General features: G+C 39.1%; 1 protein-coding gene across 3 annotated transcripts in view; it reads right to left on the minus strand.

The window, feature by feature from the left end:
- Nucleotides 1-23,280, minus strand: part of ZMYM2 (zinc finger, MYM-type 2) — a 161,964-nt gene that overhangs the window by 105,011 nt on the left and 33,673 nt on the right. For 2 of the 3 annotated variants that reach the window (XM_011976529.1, XM_011976528.1), the window contains 4 exons: nucleotides 18,429-19,285; nucleotides 9,206-9,491; nucleotides 7,122-7,287; nucleotides 5,772-5,984 (listed from right to left, as the gene is read on the minus strand). In XM_011976529.1, the coding sequence (XP_011831919.1) occupies nucleotides 5,772-5,984; nucleotides 7,122-7,287; nucleotides 9,206-9,491; nucleotides 18,429-19,275 (1,512 nt within the window). In that variant the 5' untranslated portion in view covers nucleotides 19,276-19,285. The remainder of the gene's footprint in view (nucleotides 1-5,771; nucleotides 5,985-7,121; nucleotides 7,288-9,205; nucleotides 9,492-18,428; nucleotides 19,286-23,280) is intronic. The other variant, XM_011976530.1, reaches the window with a different exon arrangement.

Below are 23,280 nucleotides of genomic sequence, written 5' to 3' on the forward strand. Positions count from 1 at the left end.
GCAAAGGAGGTGAAGACTCGTACACTAAAAACCACAAAAGACTGCTGAAAGAAATTAAAGAAGATCTAAATAAATGGTATGTCTTCATAAATAAATGCCATTTTCACAGATAGAATAACTTACTACTGCTAAGATGCCAATACTACCCAAAACAATCTAAAGATTCAATGCAATTTATATAAAAATTCCAACAAACTCTTCTGCAGAAATAGAAAAGCCAATCTTCAAATTCATATAAAGTTAGAATGGGTTCAGAATATTCAAACAATCTTGACAAAAAACAAAGTTGGAGAACTCACATTTCCTGATTTCAAAACTTAGAACAAAGATACAGTAATCAAAATAGTGTGGCACATACATAAGATCACACATGTAGATCAGTGGAACACAGAAATGATCTCTGGCCAATACATACTTGACAAGTGTGATAAGTCCATTCCATGGAGAAAGAATAATCCCTTCAACAGGTGGTGGTGGGAAAACTGGAATTCCAGTACAAAAGAATGAAGTTGGATCCCTGCCTCACATAATAAACAAAAAGTAAATTAAAATGGATCAAATACCTAATTAAGAGCTAAACTCATAAAACTCTTAGAAAAAACTGTAGAGGTAAACCATGACCTGGGATTTGGCAACAGATTCTTAAATGACACCGAAAGTACAACCAAATGAAAAAAAAGGGTAAATCAAAATTTAAAACTTCCAGCTGGGTGTGGTGGCTCACACCTGTAATCCCAGCACTTTGGGAGGCTGAGAAGGACAGATCACTTGAAGTCAGGAGTTCGAGATCAGTCTGGCCAACCTGGTGAAACCCTGACTCCACTAAAAAAATACAAAAATTAGTTGGACATGGTGGCCTATGCCTATAGTCCTAGCTACTTGGGAGGCTGACGCAGAAGAATCACTTGGACCAGGAGGTGGAGGCTGCAGTGAGCTGAGATCGCACTATCGCACTCCAGCCTGGGCTACAGAGCGAGATCCATCTCAAAAAAAAGAAAAAAAAGACTGGGTGCGGGGGCTCATGCTTGTAATTTCAGCACTTTGGGAGGCTGAGGCAGGAGGATCACTGAAGGTCAGGAGTTCGAGACCAGCCTGGCCAACATGGTGAAACCCCATCTCTACTAAAAATACAAATATTAGGCCAGGCGCTGTGGTTCACGCCTGTAAACCTAGCACTTTGGGAGGTCGAGGCAGGTGGCTCACTTGACTTCAGGAGTTTGAAACCAGCTTGGCCATCAAGGTGAAACTCCATCTCCACTAAAAATACAAAAAATCAGCTGGGCATGGTGGTGTGCGCCTGTAATTCCAGCTACTCGAGAGGCGAAGGCAGGATAATTGCTTGAACCCAGGAGGTGGAGGTTGCAGTGAGCAGAGACTGTGCCACCGCACTCCAGCCTGAGCAACAGAGCAAGACTCCATCTCAAAAAAGAAAAAAATACAAAAATTAGGCATGGTGACACACACCCGTAACCCCAGCTACTCGGGAGGCTGAGGCAGGAGAATCGCTTGAACCCAGGAGGCGGAGGTTGCAGAGAGCCAAGATCTCGCTGCTGCACTCCAGCCTGGGCAAAAGAGGGAGACTCTGTCTCAAAAACAAACAAAAAAACGAGAGAGAGAGAGAGAAAAGAACAAAACTACAAAACCCAATTCAAAAACAGAGAGAGAACTTGAATAGACAGATACTTCTCCAAAGATGATACACGAATGGCCAACAAGCAAATGAAAACTTGCTCACTGGCCAGGCGCGGTGGCTCACACCTGTAATCCTAGCACTTTGGGAGGCCAAGGCAGGCAGATAGCTTGAGCTCAGGAGATCGAGACCAGGCCTGGGCAACATGGTGAAACCCTATGCCTCCAAAAAATACAAAAAATTAACCAGGCAGCATAGTGGCCTGTGCCTGTGGTCCCAGCTACTCGGGAGGCTGAGACAGAAGGATCCCTTGAGCCCAGGAAGCAGAGGTTGCAGTGAGCCAAGATTGTGCGCCTGCATTCCAATCTGGGTAATACAGCCAGACTCTGTCTCAAAAAAAAAAAACAAAAAAAAAACACAACAAAAGCAAAATTGCTCATTGTCACTGGTCATTAGGGAAATGCAAATCAAAACCATGAGAAACCACCGCACACATACTAAGATATCTACAAGAAAAATCAAAAGTTTAAAACACGGAACATAACAAGTGTGGCAAAGATACATAGAAAATAGAAACCTTGTACATTGCTGTTGAGAACATAAAATGGTACAGTTGTGTAAAATAGTTTGACAATTCCTCAAAAGGTGAAACAGAATTACCCTATGACTGAGCAAATCCACACTCATCCAAAAGAATGGAAAACCAGGATACTTATATCAAATTTACACATCAACATTCACTGCAGCACTATTCACAATAGTCAAAGGTGGCAACAATGTAACATCTATCACAGGGACAACAAATTAAACAGAATGTGGCATATACATATAATGAATATTATTCAGCCATACAAAGTAACGATGTTCTGATCATGGCTATACTGTGGATGAAACTGAAAGCATTATGTTTCAGCTTTCAGGTAAAATCAGCCAGATACAAAAAGACAAATATTATATAATTTCACTTACATGAATATCTAGAATATACGAATTCAGAGAGACAGAAACTACTAAGTTACCAAGGACTGGGATAGAAAAAAATGGGAGTTATTGGCTAATGTCACAGTTTTTGTATGGCATGATGAAAAAGTTTCAGAAATAGAGTCAATGGTGGCATAACACTGTAAATGTAACTAATGCCACTCACTTATATACTTAAAAATACTTAAAACTGCAAATTTTATGTTACATATAACTCTACCACAATGTTTAAAAAACTTACGAGTTACTTTCCTTCCTTTTTATGCTCTGGAATTGTTTAAGTAACACTGAGATTTTCTTGTTTAAATTTGATGGAATTCCCCTATGAAAACATCAGAGCCTGGTCCTTGTTGTGGGGTAGTACTTTAATAATTATCTCTATTTCATCTACAGAAATTTGTCTACTTAATGTTATCTGCTCTGAAGTCCAGTTGGGGAAATTATATTTTCACAGGAAATTACTCAATCTAGGTTCAGTATTTTTATGTAGGGCTATATAAATTAGTTCTTATGATTGATTTTTGTCAAGTTCTTTTGTTTTGATGCTCATGTCTACCTTATCATTTCTTATTTTATGTATTTCTGTTTTTAAAACTCTTTTCCTGATTGAATTAACCACTGGGTTATTTTTTCCCTGGTTTTTCGAAGACCTGATTTTTCAAAGAGGCAACATTCTGAACAATGTTAACACTATTTTAATAGTTTCTCCTTTTATCTTTATTTCCTTTCTTCTCCTTTGTTTCAGCTTATTTTCCTTTTTCCAGCTTTTTCAGTTGACTATTTAATTCATTTATTTTCATTTTTACTGCTTTAAGTATATGAGGAAATGAATTTTCCTCTGGACATTTTTATAAAGCAAATGTAACACTGATACCTCAAGAAGGCACCAAAAAAAGGACATTACAGACCCATCTTACTTCTAAATATCAATGCAAACGTACCAAATAGAGTATTAACCATCAGAATGTATGCACATTTTTGAAAAAATAATTATCTGGCATAGTTTATTCTAGGAATACAAGGATGGCTCAATAGATTAGGAAATCTACTAATATGGCAGTGCCACCCCTTATCCTTGAGAGATATATTCTGAGGCTACCAGTGGATGCCTGAAACCTTTGATACTACATCTTTTCCTACAGACACATACCGACGATAAAGTTTAATTTCTAATTAGCCACAGCAAGAGATTAACAACAATTGGCCGGGAATGGTAATCACGCCTGTAATCCCAGCACTTTGGAAGGCCAAGGTGGGCAAATCACTTGAGGTCAGGCGTTTGAGACCAGCCTGGACAACGTGGTGAAACCCAGTCACTACTAAAAATACAAAAATTAGTCAGGCATGGTGGCACGCGCCTGTAATCCCAGCCACTCGGGAGGCTGAAGCTAGGAGAATCATTTGAACCCAAGAAAAGTAGATTGCAGTGAGCTGAAATTGCACCACTGCACTCCAGCCTGGGCAATAGAGCAAGACCCTGTCTCAAAACAAAACGAAAAACAACAATTATAGTTAGTTATAATTAATCTCTCTCAAATTATCATAATTAATTACTTTCTGAAATTATCTTATTGTAGTCTACTCACCTATTTGGGAACTGCAGCTGACTATGAGTAATTGAAACCACAAAAAAACAAAACCTTGCGTGAGAAAGGACTACTATATAACTCACACCTTAATAAATCTGAGGCCAGGCATGGTAGCTCACGCCCGTAATCCCAGCACTTTGGGAGGCCGACGCGGGTGGATCACAAGGTCAGGTGATTGAGACCATCCTGGCCAACATGGTGAAACCCCGTTTCTACTAAAAATACAAAAAAATTAGCCGGGCATGGTGGCGCGTGCCTGTAATCCCAGCACTTTGGGAGGCCGAGGAGTGCAGATCACTCGAGCTCAGGAGTGCGAGACCAGCCTGGCCAAATGGTGAAACCCCATCTCTAATAAAAATACAAAACTTAGCTCAGCGTGGTGGTGCACACCTGTAATCCCAGCTACTCAGGAGGCTGAGGCAGGAGAATCACTTGAACCCAGGAGGCGGAAGTTGCAGTGAGCCAAGATCACGCCAATGCACTCCAGCCTGGGCAACAGAGCGAGACTTGTCTTAAAAAAAAACTAAAGAGGGAGAAAGTTCATAAAACCTTCTCCACAGACAACGAAAAGATCTTTAAAGCAATAATTTCTGATAAAACACTTCATAAATTTATGAAGACTGAAGTCACACAGAGTATCTTTCCAATGAGCAATGGAAAAAAACTAGAAATCAAAAAGTCCTTAAAATAACATTAACCTGGACAGGTGCAGCTGGCTCACCCCTGTAATCCCAGCACTTTGGGAGGCCAAGGCAGGTGGATCACCTGGGGTCAGAAGTTTGAGACCAGCCTAGCTAACATGGTGAAACCCCGTTTCTACTAAAAATACAAAAAAATTAGCTGGGCATGGTGGCACATGCCTGTAATCCCAGCTACTCAGGAGGCTGAGGCAGGAGAATCACTTGAACCTGGGAGGCAGAGGTTGCAGTGAGCTGAGATCACGCCACTGCACTCCAGCTTGGGAAACAGAAGGAGACTCTGTCTCAAAAAAAAAAAAAAAAACCAACAACAACAACAAAAAACTTAACCTTAAAATTTAAATATAAACAACATGACCACTTCAAAGCTGAGCTTTAAAAGTCTGAAAAATATTTGCAGCCCCTCTCCAATTTCCAAAAAGGAAATAAATTCAAAAGAGAAATCATTCTGATAGCATTTACCATATATATGTAAAATATTAAAATTACTGCCAATAATCTACATACACAGATGTTCCATAAGAATGGAGTTACATCCTAATAAACCCATTCTAAGTTGAAAATACCAAGGTCAAAGGTGCATTTTAAGACATTTCCAACTTACAACGGGTTTACCCAGACTTAACTCCATAGTTGTATCATGGAAATGATCTACCTCAAATGAATAAATACAGATGGTCCCTGACTTACGATGGTTCAGCTTTAATGGTACAAAGCAACATGCATTCAGTATGCTCTCCATGATATGACAACAATTGAATTAAATGAAATTCTAAGATAAATCCGGTTAATAAACACTATTAGAGTAGAAGTATTACAACAGTTTCAAGCACATTCTAAAGAATGCCCAATTTTGATTAGAACATGAATTACCTGTTTGTATTCACTGACACAACTTTGACAGCAAAATCTTTTCTGTTGACCATCAATCACCAGAACATTATTTCCAGCACCTTTACTGGGCAAGTACTCTCCACACTGTTCACAGCAATTCATTATTAAACCATTGGCCATTCTGTATCTATTAAAGCAGTGGTCACTGCACAGCTTATGAGTCATATTTTTAAAGCTGACTTCATGGCGAATCTAAAAGAAAAATAAACAAAATCTTACAAAACAGATAAATCTGACAAGTAGCTAAATAATAAAGCATTCTGAACAGAAACAAGCATGTCCCAATAAGGCTTGTTTGGAGAAAAGGAAAAATGATGCCTTTTTTTTGTTTTTTGTTTTAAAGACAGTGTCTCACTTATCACCCAGGTTGAAGTACAGTGGCACCATCAAAGCTGACTGCAGCCTCAATCTCCTGGGCTCAAGCAATCCTCCTACCTCGGCCTCCTGAGTAACTGAGACTACAGACACACAACCACACTCAATTAATGTTTTTTCCTTTAGGTACAGATACAGTCCCATTATGCTTCCCAGACTGATTTCAAACTCCTGGCCTCAAGTGATCCTCCCACCTTGGCTTCCCAAAGTGCTAGGATTATATAGGTGTGAGCTACTGGGCCTGGCCCCATTCTCACAATTATTTAAATTGGTTTATACACACAGGAACACATGTATGGCACTGAAAAAAAGAAAAAACCATCAGTGACATCACTACAAACTTCCCTAGAGGTATCAGAAGATGACAGAAAACCAGGTTTGGGTAGTGGTGATATTAAACTCCATAGACTAAAAATCTTTACACCAATTTTTAAAAACTATAAATAAAGTACATTTCTCTAGAAAAATGAGGAGGGGAGAACCATCATAAATCATTCAAATGACTTATATATAAACAGATTACTTTTTATTTAATACAATATTAATAATGTGAGGTTATCAAAAAATATTCCAAATGTTCTACTTCTCAGCAAAATTATTTGTAGTATTTCTTGTGTAGTCTGCTTGCTTGTTTAAATAAATATATTACTAGACAAAAATCAATCTCAACACTATGGTTCTGTCTGTGAGTGCTCCCAATCTCAGGGAAACAAAGGCACATTAACACAACGATTTTTCCTAAATCATCCTGTGGGAGAATCAGATTATATAAAAGGATATTAATAAGTTAAGATCCTATTGGGAGAATCAGATTACATAATAGGATATTTATAAGATAGTCTTTATAGATATTCATTTTTAAGGAACTGATAAAAGATTATCTAACAGTTCTTAAATGAACTTTAAAATATTCCTATTTGTTAGAACTAAATGATAAAGTAAAAAAATACAAACCTCAGTTAGTTTACCACAGATTGTACATCTTGATTTATTTAGAGCTCCTTTAGTAGGATTCTGTTTGTCTTCATAGAGAGATAAACAAGATGTACTACAGAATTCCTGGAAGGACTCACTTGAATCCACTTGAGCAACAATGGTTCCTTTCATTGTAGTTATATCTCTGAAAAATAACAGGTACATATTAAAATTCCATTTTAAAAGAAATCAAATATAAGACTCATAAGTGACATTTTTCATTTCTATAGACTAAGTCTTGCAAATCAAACATCGTTCTTGGATCTAATAAATCATTTTTATTAGACGTTCTTAATAAAATATGAACTCTTGAAAATAAAGACTGAGAAGCAGAAATATTTTATACTATTAAATCTTTGCCACTACTCAATTTATCTTTAAATTCACTAAAAAGGATTGCAAATATTGGGAAAGCTAAAAAAAGAAAAGCTGGTATTAGTTACATGGAATTAATGTTAAGGATTAATTCACTGAGGTATACCCTGTTCAGTTCCCTCCCCTGGATAAGCAGAAAGCAAGAGGTATCCAGGTCATAGGAATATGGCATATGTTCTAGAGGGATAAATGAACTTAAAATATACCCACACACCCCATTCCCAAATAACCTCACCCACTATTAACATGGCTCTTCAACAGTAAATAGAAATGTTAGAAAATGACAGTACTGCCAGGCACGGTGGCTCACGCCTGTAATCCCAACACTTTGGGAGGCCGAGGCGGGCAGATCACAAGGTCAGGAGATCGAGACCACGGTGAAACCCCGTCTCTACTAAAAATACAAAAAATTGGCCGGGTGTGGTGGCGGCGCCTGTAATCCCAGTTACTCAGGAGGCTGAGGCAGGAGAATGGCGGGAACTCGGGAGGCGGAGCTTGCAGTGAGCCGAGATCCGGCCACCGCACTCCAGCCTGGGCGACAGAACGAGACTCCGTCTCAAAAAAAAAAAAAAAAAGAAAATGACAATACTGATGACCTTTGAAGTTTTCCTTTTATTCTGATTTTCAAGATCCTACACTGTAGTGTTTAAGTTTACTACTGCAAAACAATCTGTGTAACAATTGTTTCCGTATTTGAATTTATTAAACATGTACAGAGCACTAAGCCCTTTGTAAAATTCAAGATCTAAATATAGCTTCACAGAACTGAGCTTCTCCAAGATATGGTGCAGAAACGCCACCACGCTTTACCTTGCATGTAATATACCACATTCCAGCTATTTTTAACCAGTGAAGCCAGATCAAAAAACAACAGCAGACGAGGGCTGGGCATGGAGGTTCACGCCTGGATCCCAGCACTTTGGGAGGTTGAGGTGGGCAGATCACCTGAGGTCAGGAGTTCAAGACCAGTCTGGACAACATGGTGAAACCTCGTCTCTACTAAAAATACAAAAATTAGCTGGGCATGGTGGCGAAAGTCTATAATCCCAGCTACTTGGGAGGCTGAGGCAGGATAATCGTTTGAACCCAGGAGGTGGAGGACCCGGGAGGTGGAGGCTGCAGTGAGCTGAGATCGCACCGCTGCACTCCAGCCTGGGCTAGAGTGAGACTCTGCCTAAAAAAAAGAAAAGAAAAAGAAAACAGAAAAAACAGCAGGAGAGAGGATCCTGTCTTTCCAAGGCTGGCAAAAAATTGGTACCTGACTCTTGAAATACTATTTCTAATGACTTAATGTTCAAAACACACACATATAAAATCCAAAGACTTGCCAATTTTATAATCTTGATCTGAAGATAGTATAAAATTTAACCAATTTTAATATAGAATCACGCATAAACTGCTTAGCATTTTTATTTGGCTACAACAACTAATTTCTTCTCATTAATCATGTAAATAAGTATACATTGTTACGAAATCAAGGAGTCCAATGGAGATTACAGACAAAATTAATTATAAGGACCTATCTAAATCCACTGCAATGCCTATCCAAACAGGAAGCCTTTTATCCATAGGCCACCTGGATTTGACAGGAAAGTTTCCAAAGGTATTACAAATCTGTTTCACTTTTCTTAAAATTTTACACCACCACAATTCAACTACATGGAATTGTGCTGAAAGGTAAACCTTACTTTTTACACATAACACAGAGTTTCTTTGGAGCAGGCTTGTGGGAGAAGGAAGAAAGGCAGGTGGTGGAACAAAAGAGGTGAGCTGATCCTTTCCGCTGATAAGCCGTCTGGCCCTTCTGTAAAGGTTTTCTGCAGTTCGCACACGTGACTTTAACTGGTTTAGTAGGCTGCTGTTGCGCAGAAGGCTGGAAAATCTGTTTAGGAAGTGAGGCCACTGGTGATAAAGAGTCCACTCCTGGTTGTTTCTGATTACGGGGAAATGAAGCTGACTGGGAGATCCAAGAATCTTAAAAACAAAACGCACAAGAAAGAGTAATGAAACAAGTGTTTGTTCATACATATTAAAATTTATATCAGAGAAATATTAACTTCCCATTTTGTACAATTTTAAGATGTTAATGGAACAGCAACATAGCAGAGAGGTTTATAGCACAAGTTTTGGAGTAAGAATGTCACAGTAACAATGCACTATATTCTTTAAAATAGTTAACATTAGATTTTAAGTGTTCTCAGCACAAAAAAATGGTACGTCGGGTAACACACAGCTCAATCTAGCCATTCCCACAATGTGTATCCTCTTCAAAGCAACATGTTATACACAATAAATACACAAGTTTTATCAAATTTTTAAAAATTAGTTAAAAGAAAAAAGAATGGTTCACATTCCAGCTCCATCGCTTACAAGATTAGGAAGCCACTTAAATTGTGCCTTACTCTTTAGAGTGCTTGAAATGGTTTCAACCTCATGCTAACAGTAAACATTAAATGAGGTAAGACATATAATAAAGCATAATAACTGGGATACAGGAAGTATTAAAAAAAGTCACTAGTTATTAAGAAGGAAGTATTCACGTATTTATAAAATATTACTTTAGGCAAGGAACACATATTTCAACATTAAAGAATAGTAAAATCCTAACAAGAACCTTGACAAATGTAACGCAAATCTAATAAAGTTTATAATTATTTCCAAGACATGTTTTTAAGAACAGCTTTTCCATATATATGTTTAGTTTCACGGCCTTTAAATATAACACATAATCTCACAGAAAGAGTATTACATAGAAATAATGGAATTAAACCAATGTATACAGGCATATCTCAGAAATATTTCTGGTTCAGTTCCAGATCACTGCAATAAAGCTAATATTGCAATAAAGCAAGACACGGGAATTTTTTTGGTTTCACAAAAAATGTTATGTTTACACTATAATGTAGTCTATCAAGCGTGCAATAGTACTATATCTTTTAAAAATCTACATATTTTAATTTAAAAATACTTTATTGCTAAAAAAAAAAAAAAAAAACCAATCATGTGAGCTTTCATCAAGCTGTAATCGTTCTGCTGGTGGAGGGCCCTGCCTCAATGCTGACAGCTGCTGACTGATCGTGATGGCGGTTGGCTGCTGGCTGTGGCAGTTTCTTAAAATAAGACAACAATGATCTGTGCCCCATCAATGAACTCTTCTGCTGTTTGACAGCAGTTTACCCACACTAGAGCCTCTTTCAAAATCAGAGTCAATCTTCTGAAACCCTGCAACTGCTTTATCAACTAAGTTTATGTGATAATCTAAATCCTTTGTTGTCATTTCAACAACATTCACAGTATCTTCACCAGGAACAGATTCATCTCAAGAAACCATTCTATTTTGCTCAACCATAAAAAGCAACTCCTCATCTGTGCAAGTTTTATCACGAGATTGCAGCAATTCAATCTCATCTTCAGGATCTACTTTTTCTTTTTTTCCTTTTGAGATAGTCTCTCTCTCTAGTCCAGGATGGAGTGTAATGGTGCAGTCTTGGCCCACTGCAACCTCCACCTCCTGGGATCAAGCAATTCTCGTGCCTCAGCCTCCCACGCAGCTGGGATTACAGGTGTGCGCCACCACACCTAGCTAATTTTTGTGTTTTTAGTAAAGGCAGGGTGTCACCATGTTGGCCAGGCTGGTCTTGAACTCCTGGCCTCAACTGATCCATCTGTCTCAATCTCCCAAAGTGCTGGGATTATAGGCATGAGCCTCCATGCCCGGCCTCATTCAGCTTCCACTACAATTCTAGTTCTCATGCTATTTCCACCACATCTACAATTACTTCCTCCACTAATGTCTTGAACCCTTCACCATCATTCATGAGGGCTGAAATCAGCCTCTTCCAAACTCTGGTTAATAATGCTGTTTTGACCTCCTCCCATGAATTACAAATGTTCATAAGGGCATTGAGAATGGCGAATCCTTTCCATAAGGCTTTTAATTTACTTTGCCTAGATCGATCAGAGGAATCACTATCTACGGCAGTTAAAGCCTTACGAAATGTGTTTCTTAAATAGTAAGACTTAAAAGTCAAAATTACTCCTTGATCCACAGGCTGCAGAATGAATACTGTGGTAGCAGGTATGAAAACAACACTCATCTCCTTGTACATCTCCATCAGAGCTCTGGGATGACCAGGTGTACTGGGCAGTAATATTTTAAAAGGAATCTTTTCTGCTGAGCAGAAGGTCTCAACACTAAACTATTCGGTAAACCATGCTGTAAACACATGTGCTGTCATCTGGGCTTTGCTGTTCCACTGATAAAGCACAGGCAGAGTACATTTATCATGATTCTTAAGCACCCTACGATTTTCAGAATAGTAAATGAGCACTGGCTTCACCTTGCAGTCACTAACTGTATTAACTCTATTAACAGGAGAGCCGGCCAGCTGTTTTGTCCGCTGTTTCATGTTGCCACCTACATCAATTATCTTAGATCTTCTGGAGAACTTACTGCAACTTCTCCATCAGCATTTGCAGCTTCACCTTGCACGTTTATGTTATGGAGATGGCTTATTTCCTTAAACCTCATGAACCAACCTTTACTAGCTTCAAACTTTTCTTCTATTTCCTTATCTCTCTCAGTTCTCATAAAACCGAAAAAGAGTTAGGGCCTAACTCTGGATTGGGCTTTGGCTTAAGGGAATGTTGTAGTTGGTTTGATCTTCTATCCAGACCACTTAAACTTTCTCCACATCAGCAATCAGGCTGTTTTGTGGCCAGGCACGGTGGCTCACACTTGTAATCCCAGCACTTTCAGGGTCTGAGGCAGGTGGATCGCTTGAGCAGTTCAGCCTGGGCAACATAGTGAAACCCTGTCTCCACAGAAAAATATTTTTTAAAAATTAACCAGGCATGGTAGCACATTCTTATGGCCCTAGTTACTTGGGAGGCTGAGGTGGGAGGATCTCTTGAGCCTGTGAGGCAGTGAGCCAAGTTCGAGCTACTGTACTCCAGACTGGGTGAGACAGTGAGACTCTGTCTCAAAAAAAAAAAAAAAAAAAGGCTGTTTCACTTTCTTACCATTCCTGTGTTCACTGGAGTAGCACTTTTAATTTCCTTCAAGAACTTTTCCTTTGCATTCACAATTTGGCTGTTTGGTGCAAGAGGCCTAGCTCTCAGCCTTTCTAGGCTTTTCAACATGCATTCCTCACTAAGCCTAATCAGTTCTAACTTCTGATTTAAAGCAAGAGATGTGAGGTTCTTTCTTTCACTTGAACACTTAGCAACCACTATAGGGTTATTAATTGACCTAATTTACATATTGCTGTGTCTCAAGGAATAGGGAGGTCCAAGGAGAAGGAGAGTTAGAACACACACAACAGTTATCAAACAGGTTCACTCTCATATGGGTACGGTTTGTGGCATCCAAAACAATTACAATAGTAACATCAAAGATCACTGATCACAGATCACCGTAACAGGGATAATAATAATGAACAGGTCTGAAGTATTGTGAGAATTACCAAAATGTGAAACAGAGACACGAAGTGACCACATGATGCTGGAAGTGTGGCGCCAAAAGCCTTACTCGGCTCAATGTTGCCACAAACCTTCAATTTGTGTAAAGTGCAATTATCTGTGAAGTGCAATAAAGAAAGCACTATAAAATGAGGTATGCCTGTACTGACTAATCCAATGTCAAATTCCTCTACCACTGCAAAGGTTCAGCACAGCACAGTACTGAGGTGTGGTAACTATTAATGGTAGAGGACATCTTTTCTCTCTCATGCTAAGCTTCTTTAGTGCTTAGTAGGAAGTCTCCAGTTGGCTGCACTAGTTCCTGTTCTGCAGGCCTCTCGTGGCGCTACCAATACCATAACCTATCTTCATTTTGAAACGTTTCAGGTTACCACTTCCAATTTCTACTACTTTGGTCTCTCATAAATTTCTTTCTCCTTTCTAGTTTCTCCTGTATTTTGAACTTCCATACACAAAAGCTGCCCTTCCACAGGAAAAAAATTACTTTCCTCGCAGTACAAAATGTAACCAGAGCTTGGGAAAACTTCTTTCCTACCAAAACTTTAAAAAGGATGATTTTTTGGTTCTGACCCATTCCATCAACCTAATGGTTTCAAGGGGCTCTTCAGATTTTACCTGACTGTATTAATACCCCTTAGTTTGAAAAACAAAAACAAAAACACACCGAACTTATTAGAATAAAGAGTGCATTCTGGAATTCTGTTATTTAGCTATCATCACAGTAACTGACCAGTTTTAATAAATGGGTAAAAATCTTATCAACGAGAAAGAAAATCACTAGAAGAACTGGTAATTCCATCTTATGAAAGGAAAAAAGGTCTCCAATCAAAAATTATGCTTGAACAGATCTAAAAGAAACAGTTCTTGCCCACACAAATACAGGCCCCTCAGGGCGTTCTATTTTCTAGGCTTGTCACCTGAATACATAGTTAAAAGGAGCCTATCAAAACTTAAGGGCATCTATTGCCTTGACACTGAAATAAATGGCGCTTCTGTATTTTCAATTTACATTTGCCCTAGTTTTACATTTTTATTTCCTCCAACATAAAAAAAAAATTTTAGGAATAGAAAAGGCCTAATCATTTTGTCTAAACCTTCAATTTCATACAAGGGATTTCATGAAAGGATAGCTGGTAAATTTTCCCAATTAACAATTAGTACAAGAACCAATATAAATAGCCAAGATTTTATAGCATCCATTATTCTCTAATACAAATAAAATCAGCATATAAATGCAAGACCCAATTCATATTTCTCTGTGTACAGTTTTTCTGATGACTAGTTTACAGAGTTTGAGTAGACAGGAACACAATTCTTATGATATGGTCTCTTTGATCCAGCAATATTCCTAAAGAAATAAGAATCCCAAGATGTATACACAAGAATATTCTTAAAAAATAATTATCTAAGTAGGAAAAACTGGAACCGAGCTAAATACAAAATAGACAAATATCACACACATATGTTGACATGAACAAAATTTCAAGATCTACTGCCAGGTATTAAAAGGAGTGGCAGGAATGGTTGCAAAACTGTACCTATGCTATGATCTCAGGTTAGAATTATATGTACCATTAATTAATTGATTCTCAGTGGTAAGACTTAATGTTATTTTCTTCATATTTTTACATATAAGAAAAAAAAATAGCTACTTTAAAACTAATTTGAGCACTATTTAAGCAGCAACGTTATAATGAAAGACTAACATACAGTTCATGGCAGTATAAATTGCTAAGAGCTTTCTAAAAAGCATTATGACAATATATTTCTGTAAGTTAAAAATGCTCATACAAACTCACACATACACCGCCCCCCAACACACACACACACACACACACACACACACACACACACACTTCTACCTGCCTATAAGGGGTTTTAGAAGTAATAAGAAATTTCAAAACTGAGTAAAAAAGAACATATTTATTCTAACACCACTATATACCAGGTATGTATTTTTAAACCAAAAATCGTTAGGGGCATGGGAGTAATCATATCATTTAGCCCAGTAACTTCACTTATAGGAATATACTCTAAGGAAATAAGAATGTGAAGAAATATTTCATCATAGACCTACAACAGCAAAATATGGGGAACAGTGTAAAAGCCAAATATGGGAATGTTACATCAATACCCACTGCGCAGCCATTAAAACTTATATAGTTAATGGTATGAGAAAATGCAGTGGAGGAAAAAACAAAACAAAACTACACAGATCTGCATTTCCACTAGGTTAACAAAATACAAAAAAGACTAAAAGACAACCACCCAAAGTATTGATAGTGGCTATCTTTACTCAGGAGGACTATGATCGGGTCTCACTGTGTTGTGCAGGTTGGAGTGTGCTGGCTATTGACAGGCACCAGCACAGAGCACTACAATCTCCAACTCCCGGCCTCAAGGGATCCTCCCATCTCAACAGCTCCACACCTCACACCATCATGCTCAGCTCTCTATTTTTTTCAGACAATGTCTCACTCTGCTGCCTGGGCTAGAGTGTAGTGGCACAATCATAGCTCACTGCAGCCTTGATCTCCCAGACTTAAAACGACCTTCCAGCTTCAGCCTCCCAAGTAGCTGAGGCTACAGGTGTACACCACTATGCCTGGCTAGTTTTGGGGGGTTGTTTTGTTTTGTTTTTGTTTTTGTTTTGAGACAGAGTTTTACTCTGTGCCCAGGCTGGAGTGCAGTGGCGCAATCTCTGCTCACTGCAACCTCCACCTCCGAGGTTCAACAAATTATCGTGCCTCAGCCTCCCGAGCAGCTGGCATGCACCACCATGCCCGACGAATTTTTGTATTTTAGTCGAGATGGGGTTTGGCCATGTTGGCCAGGCTGGTCTCGAACTCCTGACCTCAGATGATCCATCCACCTTGGCCTCCCAAAATGCTGGGATTACAGGCTTGAGCCACTGCAACCAGCCCTGGCAATTTTTTTTCATCTTTAGTAGAGATAAGGTCTTGCTCTATTGCCCAGAGGCTGGTCTGAAATGCCTGAGCTCAAGCGATCCTCTTGCCTTGGTCTCCCAAAGTGCTGGAATGACAGGCATGAGCCACCATGCTTGGCACCAGCTCTTGTTTTTAATCATAGATTTTCCAAGCAGTCTTCAATAATCAGACATTACTCCACAAATAAGAAAAATAACTAGCAATTCACAGAGCATCCTACACTGCCTAGATTTTAATTACTTCACGTTATTCTCCACAATCCCTATGATAAGGCCTAAAATGATGACAGAATGAGTCAGACACAGAGAGAAGTATGTGAGAGAGGAAAGCAGATAGATATACACACACAGAGGAATTGGGGGAGAGGTTAAAGAGAGACATCCACAGCCATGTCACAAAAAAGTCAGAGTTCGTTTTGTTTTTGAGACGGGGTCTTACTTTGTCACCCAGGCTGGAGTACAGTGGTGCAATCTTGATTCATTGCAACCTCTGCCTATGGGGCTCAAGGGATCCTCCCACCTCAGCCTCCCAAGTAGCTGGGACCATAGGTGTGCACCACCATACCTAGCTAACTTTCATATTTTAGGTATTTTGTATTTTTTCACCATGTTGCCCAGGCTGGCACAGAGTTCTTATCACTTCCATATTTTAAAGTTTTCACAGAACAAGGCTGCTCACAGAAAACAATTTCAAATAGTCAAGAAATTTATCAACCTTCAAAAAAAAAAAAAAGGTGGGGGGCTAGGTGCAGTGGCTCACACCTGTAATCCCAGAACTTTGAGAGGCCGAGGCAGATGGGATCACTTGAGGCCAGGAGTTTGAGACCAACCTGGCCAACATGGTGAAACCCCATCTCTACTAAAAATACAAAAATTAGCTGGGCGTGGTGGCACACATTTATAATTCTAGCTACTAGGGAGGCGGGGGTGCAGTCAGTTGAGACTGCACCACTGCATTCCAGCCTGCGTGATAGAGCAAGACTCTGTCAATAAATAAATAAGAAAAAAAAGTATTGCTTATTTATGCCCTTGAAAAATAAAAATAATTTTTAAAATTTTTAAGTAGTAAAATGCTAACTAAAAGCTAAAGATACGTGGTCAAAAACAAACACAGCATCGAGTTGTATACATTAAATATATACAGACTTTTGCATGTCAATCATAACTTTAGTTTTAGAAAACAAAAAAAAGCATGATATGTTTGGCTTTCTTCAAACGCGAGAAAAATAAAAGAAAATCTTAGCCAACTCTTAATAAAAAATAAAATGGCTGGGCATGGTGGCTCATACCTAGAATCCCAGCACTTTAAGAGGCCAAGGCAAAAGGACTGTTTGAGCCCAGGAGTGTAAGACCAGCCTGGACAACATAGTGAGACTCCGTCTCTACAAATAATTTTTTTTTTTTAATTAGCCAGGCATGGTGGCTCATGCCTGTGGTCCCAGCTACTCTGGAGGCTGTGGTGGGAGGATCACCTGAGCTCAAGAGGTCGAGGTTGCAGTGAGCTGAGATTGTGCCACTGTACTCCACTCTGGGCAACAGAGAGAGACCCAGTCCCAAAAAATTAACTAATTAATTAAATTAAATAAGCACAGGGAAAGTAGAAATAAATCTAAATGCAGCCCGGTGCAGTGGCTCACACCTGTTAATCCCAGCACTTTGGGAGGCTGAGGTAGGCAGATCACCTGAGGTCAGGAGTTTGAGACCAGCTTGGTCTGGCCAACATGGTAAAACCCCATACAAAACACAAAAATTAGCCATGTGTACTGGTGGATGCCTGTAATCCCAGCTACTTGGGCGGCTGAGGCAAGAGAATGGCTTGACAGGGGGCGGAGATTGCAGTGAGCCAAGATCGCGTCACTGCACTCCAGCCTGGTAGACAGAGCAAGACTCCGTCTCAAAAAAAAATCTAAACGCAACTACTGTACCATATTACACTGTTCTTTAAGTGTACTATTATATTAATCTACTGGTTCTCTAATTTATATATTAAAACACTAGCAAAAATTCTATTAGCAAAAAGTAATACATGAAAAACAAGAAATTAAATTATCACACTTCATTCTTTTGTTTGTTTTGCTTTTTAAATTTAGAGATGGCGCCTCACTATGTTGCCTAGACTGGTCTCGAACTGCTGGGCTCAAACAATCCACCCACCTTGGCCTCCCAAAGTACTGGGATTACAGGCATGAGCCACCGTGCCTGGCCAAATTATCAGACTTTGGTGATGAATGTAAAGAGTATTTTTTTCTTAAATCCTTTAAATATAAAATTACTTTATGATTAACTTTCTAGTAATCCACAGAAAAACACTACACACGGTTTTACAATTCTTATTACAATTCCAAACTTAAGATAAAATTCAATATAATTAACATATTTCACACGATGAAACTAAACAAGGTAATACCAGTTACTACAATGAAAAAAGCAGCAGTCAGGGTTTAAATTTATTTACATAAAGTAGAGTTTCTCTTACTGCTTACCAGGATTATGATGAGTTGCAGATTCTCCATTCTGAAATACGTCTCCTGCCACATTCATTCTACCAGGATTAAAAGGTCCTACTCCAGTCTTGGTCTGTGAAGTTAAAGATGGGGTGTACGTTTGTATATTAACACCAAAATTACTTGACTGCAGTCCGTTAGAGACATCTCCCAAGTTGGTATTCTGCAGTGATGTTACATGTGTAATCATTAAGTTCATATCTCGCCCGTCAGTATTTTCTAATTGGCCATCATTCACAGAGCTTACACCTGTTTCTAAAGTTGTAACATTAGCAATCTGAATTTCAGAGTCTGGTTCTGTGGTGATACCACTATTACCCATTCCTGCATTTACCTTACTTCTTGAAAAACTGGAAGTGGAGAAATCCACATCATTGGTTCTGTTTTTAGTCTCAGGAGGTCTTCGTTCAATAAAATTAGAGGAATTTTTCTCTTGCCCTTGATTTGTTTCCATGTCCTCTTCATCATCAATGACAATTGTCTCACTTACACTTCCCTTCTGAGATGCCAACTCTTTTGAGGAAGGAGTAATTTTGGAATCATTTCCTTGTAGTTCTTCATTTTTTGATGATGTAAATGTTATGGTTCTTTGATCAGCTACCACTGGTACAGAAGGTGGGGGAGGTTGTACAGGTTCGATAAAAACAACATCATCATCATCTTCCACTGACGAGTTCTGAAACTTATTAGATCTAGACACTAAAGGATTAGCTGGACCACTAAATGAGTTTCCTACATTCGTGAGACTGGTTGCCATGGCCGTACTCCCTAATAAAACAGGAGTCTGATCAGTCAGTTCTAATCCTCCCACTGAACTTGTGTCCATGCCAAAGAGCCTGTTAGGAAGATAGAAATAAGAATTAAAACGTCAGTATGACTTTTTATGTTACTCTAACTGAAACCACTGATTTAAAGGGTACTTTTATTTTACTTTTATTCTAAATGAAGTGATTCTTATCTAACATTCAGGAAATTATGTGACATCCATTCTGTGATCTCATTCATTAATCATTTCATATAGTTCACACGTTAACTTTTGCAGGATAACAAGGAAGGTGACTATCCAATTTTTATTGGATAATGAATCATATGCAATATATTCCTACCACCACCACCACCACCTCCTTTCAGGGGTACATTATTTACTCCATAAACTTTAACACTAAAAATATGGATAAATCCTCCCAAACATCTGAACAGGAAAAAAAAAAAATCAAAATTTGACAAAAAATAATTACTTCATTATACACTTATCCCATTTACTCACTGTACCATACAAAGCACATATGCTATAATCCTTTCCCTTACCTCATCTTTTTTGGGGGGTGGGGAAGGACAGGGTCTCGTTCTGTCACCCAGGCGGGAGTGCAGCGTTGTGATCACGGCTCACTACAGCCTCGACATCCCAGGTTAAGGCGATCCTCCCACCTCCAACTAGCTGGGACTACGGGCCATTGCCACCACACCTGGCTAATTTTTTTAAATGTTTTTTGGTACAGAGGAAGTCTCATTATGTTACCCAGACTGGTCTCAAAATTCCTAGGCTCAAGAGATCCCCTGACCTTGGCCTCAGCCTCCCAAAGTGCTGGGATTACAGGCATGGGCCATTGTGCCTGGCCATCTTATCTTTTTTTAACCCACTTTTCTCATATTCTCTGGCTTCCATTAATTGTACAATTAAATCTTTCTGAAAATTTTCATCTTTCTTGACCCTATCCAGAAAGCATAAATTCTTTTGTTGCCAGGTACCATGCTGTGTGCTTTATATCCCAGTAGCAGGCTGCATAAAGGTCACCAAAGGTATCAGGTCCCCATCCCTGGAACCTATAAATGTTGTCTTACATGGAAAAAGGGACTTTGCAGATATGATTAACGTTAAGGATTTTCAAGTGAGATTATATGGGATTACCTGGGTGGGTCACAAATGCACTCACAAGTACCCTTATAAAAGACATGCAGAGGGAGACTACAGGTGAAAGAGAAGGCAGTGTGACCACTGGGAGGCTGAGGTGGGCAGATCGCTTGAGCCCAGGAGTTTGAGACCAGCCTGCGCAACATGACGAAACCCCATCTCTACAAAAAATACAAAAATTAGCCAGGAATGGTGGCTCGTGCCTGTAGTCCCAACCACTCAGGAGGCTGAAGAGGAGAATCATCTGAGGCCGGGAGTTTGAGGCTGAAGCCAGCCATGATTGCGCCACTGCGTTCCAGCCTGGGCTACAGAGTGAGACCCTGTCTCAAAATGGAAAAAAAGAAAAAGAAAAGAGAAGAAAATTCTGGCTTACAGATGCTAACTCTCTTGCCCAAGTCACATAGCTAGGTTGAATACCCAGGTCTCTAAAACTCAAGAGTTCAAAACTCATCATTGTGCTATATTCAACTAATATTTTCTAAGCACCTCCTATATGCCATGCTGTGCTGAAGCCAAAGAAAATAGCAGAGTTAAGAAGATAACCTCAGGCCAGACACAATGGCTCATATCTGTAATCCTAGCATTTTGGGAGGCTGAGGTGGGAGGACTGCTTGAGCCCAGGAATTCGAGACCAGCCTGAGCAACATAACAAGACCTCAAATCTACTAAATACTAAAATTTAAAAATCAGCCAGTCATGGTGGTGCACATCTGTAGTCCTGGCTAGTTAGGAGGCTGAGGCAGGAGGATCACTTGAGCCCAGGAGTTCGAGGTTGCAGTGAGCTATGATTGTGCCACTATATTCCAGCCTGGGCAACAGAGCAAACTCTGTCTCAAAAGAAAACACACACACACACACACACACACACACACAGAGAGAGAGAGAGAGAGAGAGAGAGAGAAAATTTCTAGAACAAAGTTACTGAGCAAATGGAGATGAGATAGATCATCAGGTGGTAATATCACTAATTCTGAACAAGAACCACTTTGATCTCACAGATCAAACTTGGGGGGCGAAATGCAAGGGGAACCAACAAGAAAAGGAAAAACTGAAGGGTAAGTATAGACTACAGATTAATTTGTAGATAGGATGAATAGGAAGTTGAAGTGGCTTATATACAGTGGTTTGGTCTAATTTTCATAGTGTATTATCTGAAAAGATGAGGAGATACTGGCTAAGTAGTTCTTAAAGACTGGTTTAAAAACACTTCATTTAAAAGCCTCTGCAAGGATAAAAAAGAGACTAATATGTATTGCTTTGATTTACAGATGACAGCGTTAGAGGCATTTTTCACTGTACATCTTGTAGCATTTTCTTAATTTTGGATCACGTGATTTATCACTTTTTTAAAAAACTGAATTTAAAAATTTTAAACAGAATAACAGAAAGTGAAGAGTTAACTAGTTTGGTGATCAGAGAACATCTCTTTAAGCAAGTGACATTTACATTGAAATATGAAATGATAAGAAAGATTCAGCTGTGAGAAAACTGGGGACGGGATATTCCAGGCAAAGAAAACAGCTTCTGCAAAGCCTAGAGGGAATGAAGTTGGCCAATCCAAGCTGCAGAATAAAGCCAATGTGGCAGATCAAAGTAGGAAGCAAAGAGGAGGATAAAATGCGATAAAACAGGCAGAGAACACCACATCAAGGCCAACTAGCTAATACATTAATTACATTTAACAGATTTACAGAGCACCTAGTATGCACAAGATACTTTCAAGGCACAAGGGAAAAATCAGTAATCAAAACAGGTAAACAGCCCTGCCTAAGCTTAGAAAGCATTAATTCTAACTAAAGGTGAAAGTTTGGATTTTACTGGAACAGGAAACACTGCCATGTTTTCAGCAAAGAGGTGATACAATCTCAGGTTTTAAATAGATCACTGCGGCTGCTATGTGGGAACAAGAGACAAAAACTGGAAGCCAAGAAACAAACTAGATGGCCATTGAAATGGTCCAAGTGAGAGAAAACAGTGGCTGAAAAAAGGGTGAAAAAAATCTACAAGGTATACTGATGACTTTAAAAAGTTACAGAACACTCATGGAGATAGAGAAGAAGGATGCTTAGCAAAGGCTCAGAAGGGTAGTGGTGAGGTGGGAGGTTAATGGGCACAAAAAAATAGAACAAGACCTATTATTTGATAGCACAACAGAGTGACCATAGTCAATAATAATCTAATTGTGCATTTTAAAATAACTAAGAGTATAACTGGACTATTTGTAACACAAAGGATAAATAGTTGAAGGGATACTCCATTCTCCATGTGATTATCACACAATGCATGCCTGTATCAAAACATCTCATGTAGCGGGCAGAGGCTGAGGCAGGCGGATCACCTGAGGTCTGGAGTTAGAGACCAGTCTGGTCAACATGGTGAAACCCCATCTCTACTAAAAATACAAAGATTAGCTGGGCATGGTAGCGTGCACCTGTAATTCCAGCTACTCAGGAGGCTGAGGCATGAAAATCACTTGAACCTAGGAGGTGGAGGTTGCACAGAGCTGAGACTGTACCACTGCACTCCAGCCTGGGTAATAGATGGGGTGAGACTCTGTCTCAAAAACAAAACAAAACAAAAACAAAAACAATCTCATGTAACTCATAAATATACCTACAATGTACCTACAAAAACACCTACAATGTACACACAAAAATTTTAAAAAGTTATAGAACACAAAGAAAATTACTACTGTGATGTTATGCATATCCCAAAAACCTATATATACGATATTTTCCCTGAAGTATATATATTTATACATAAATTCATGGGGGAAAAAAAAACTCCTGAGAGGATCACATCATGCTGATAGAAGTAGTTTGCTAGGAAGGGCAGAAGTTTAGGTAGGGGAGGGTGAGTGGTCAACCAGATGCACTTTGGATTCTGCTTTAATCTAGAGTTTCATGCAGCTAAGCACCT

The sequence above is a fragment of the Mandrillus leucophaeus genome, unplaced genomic scaffold (assembly GCF_000951045.1).
Source record: "Mandrillus leucophaeus isolate KB7577 unplaced genomic scaffold, Mleu.le_1.0 Scaffold168, whole genome shotgun sequence".
Taxonomy (NCBI): Eukaryota; Metazoa; Chordata; class Mammalia; order Primates; family Cercopithecidae; genus Mandrillus; species Mandrillus leucophaeus.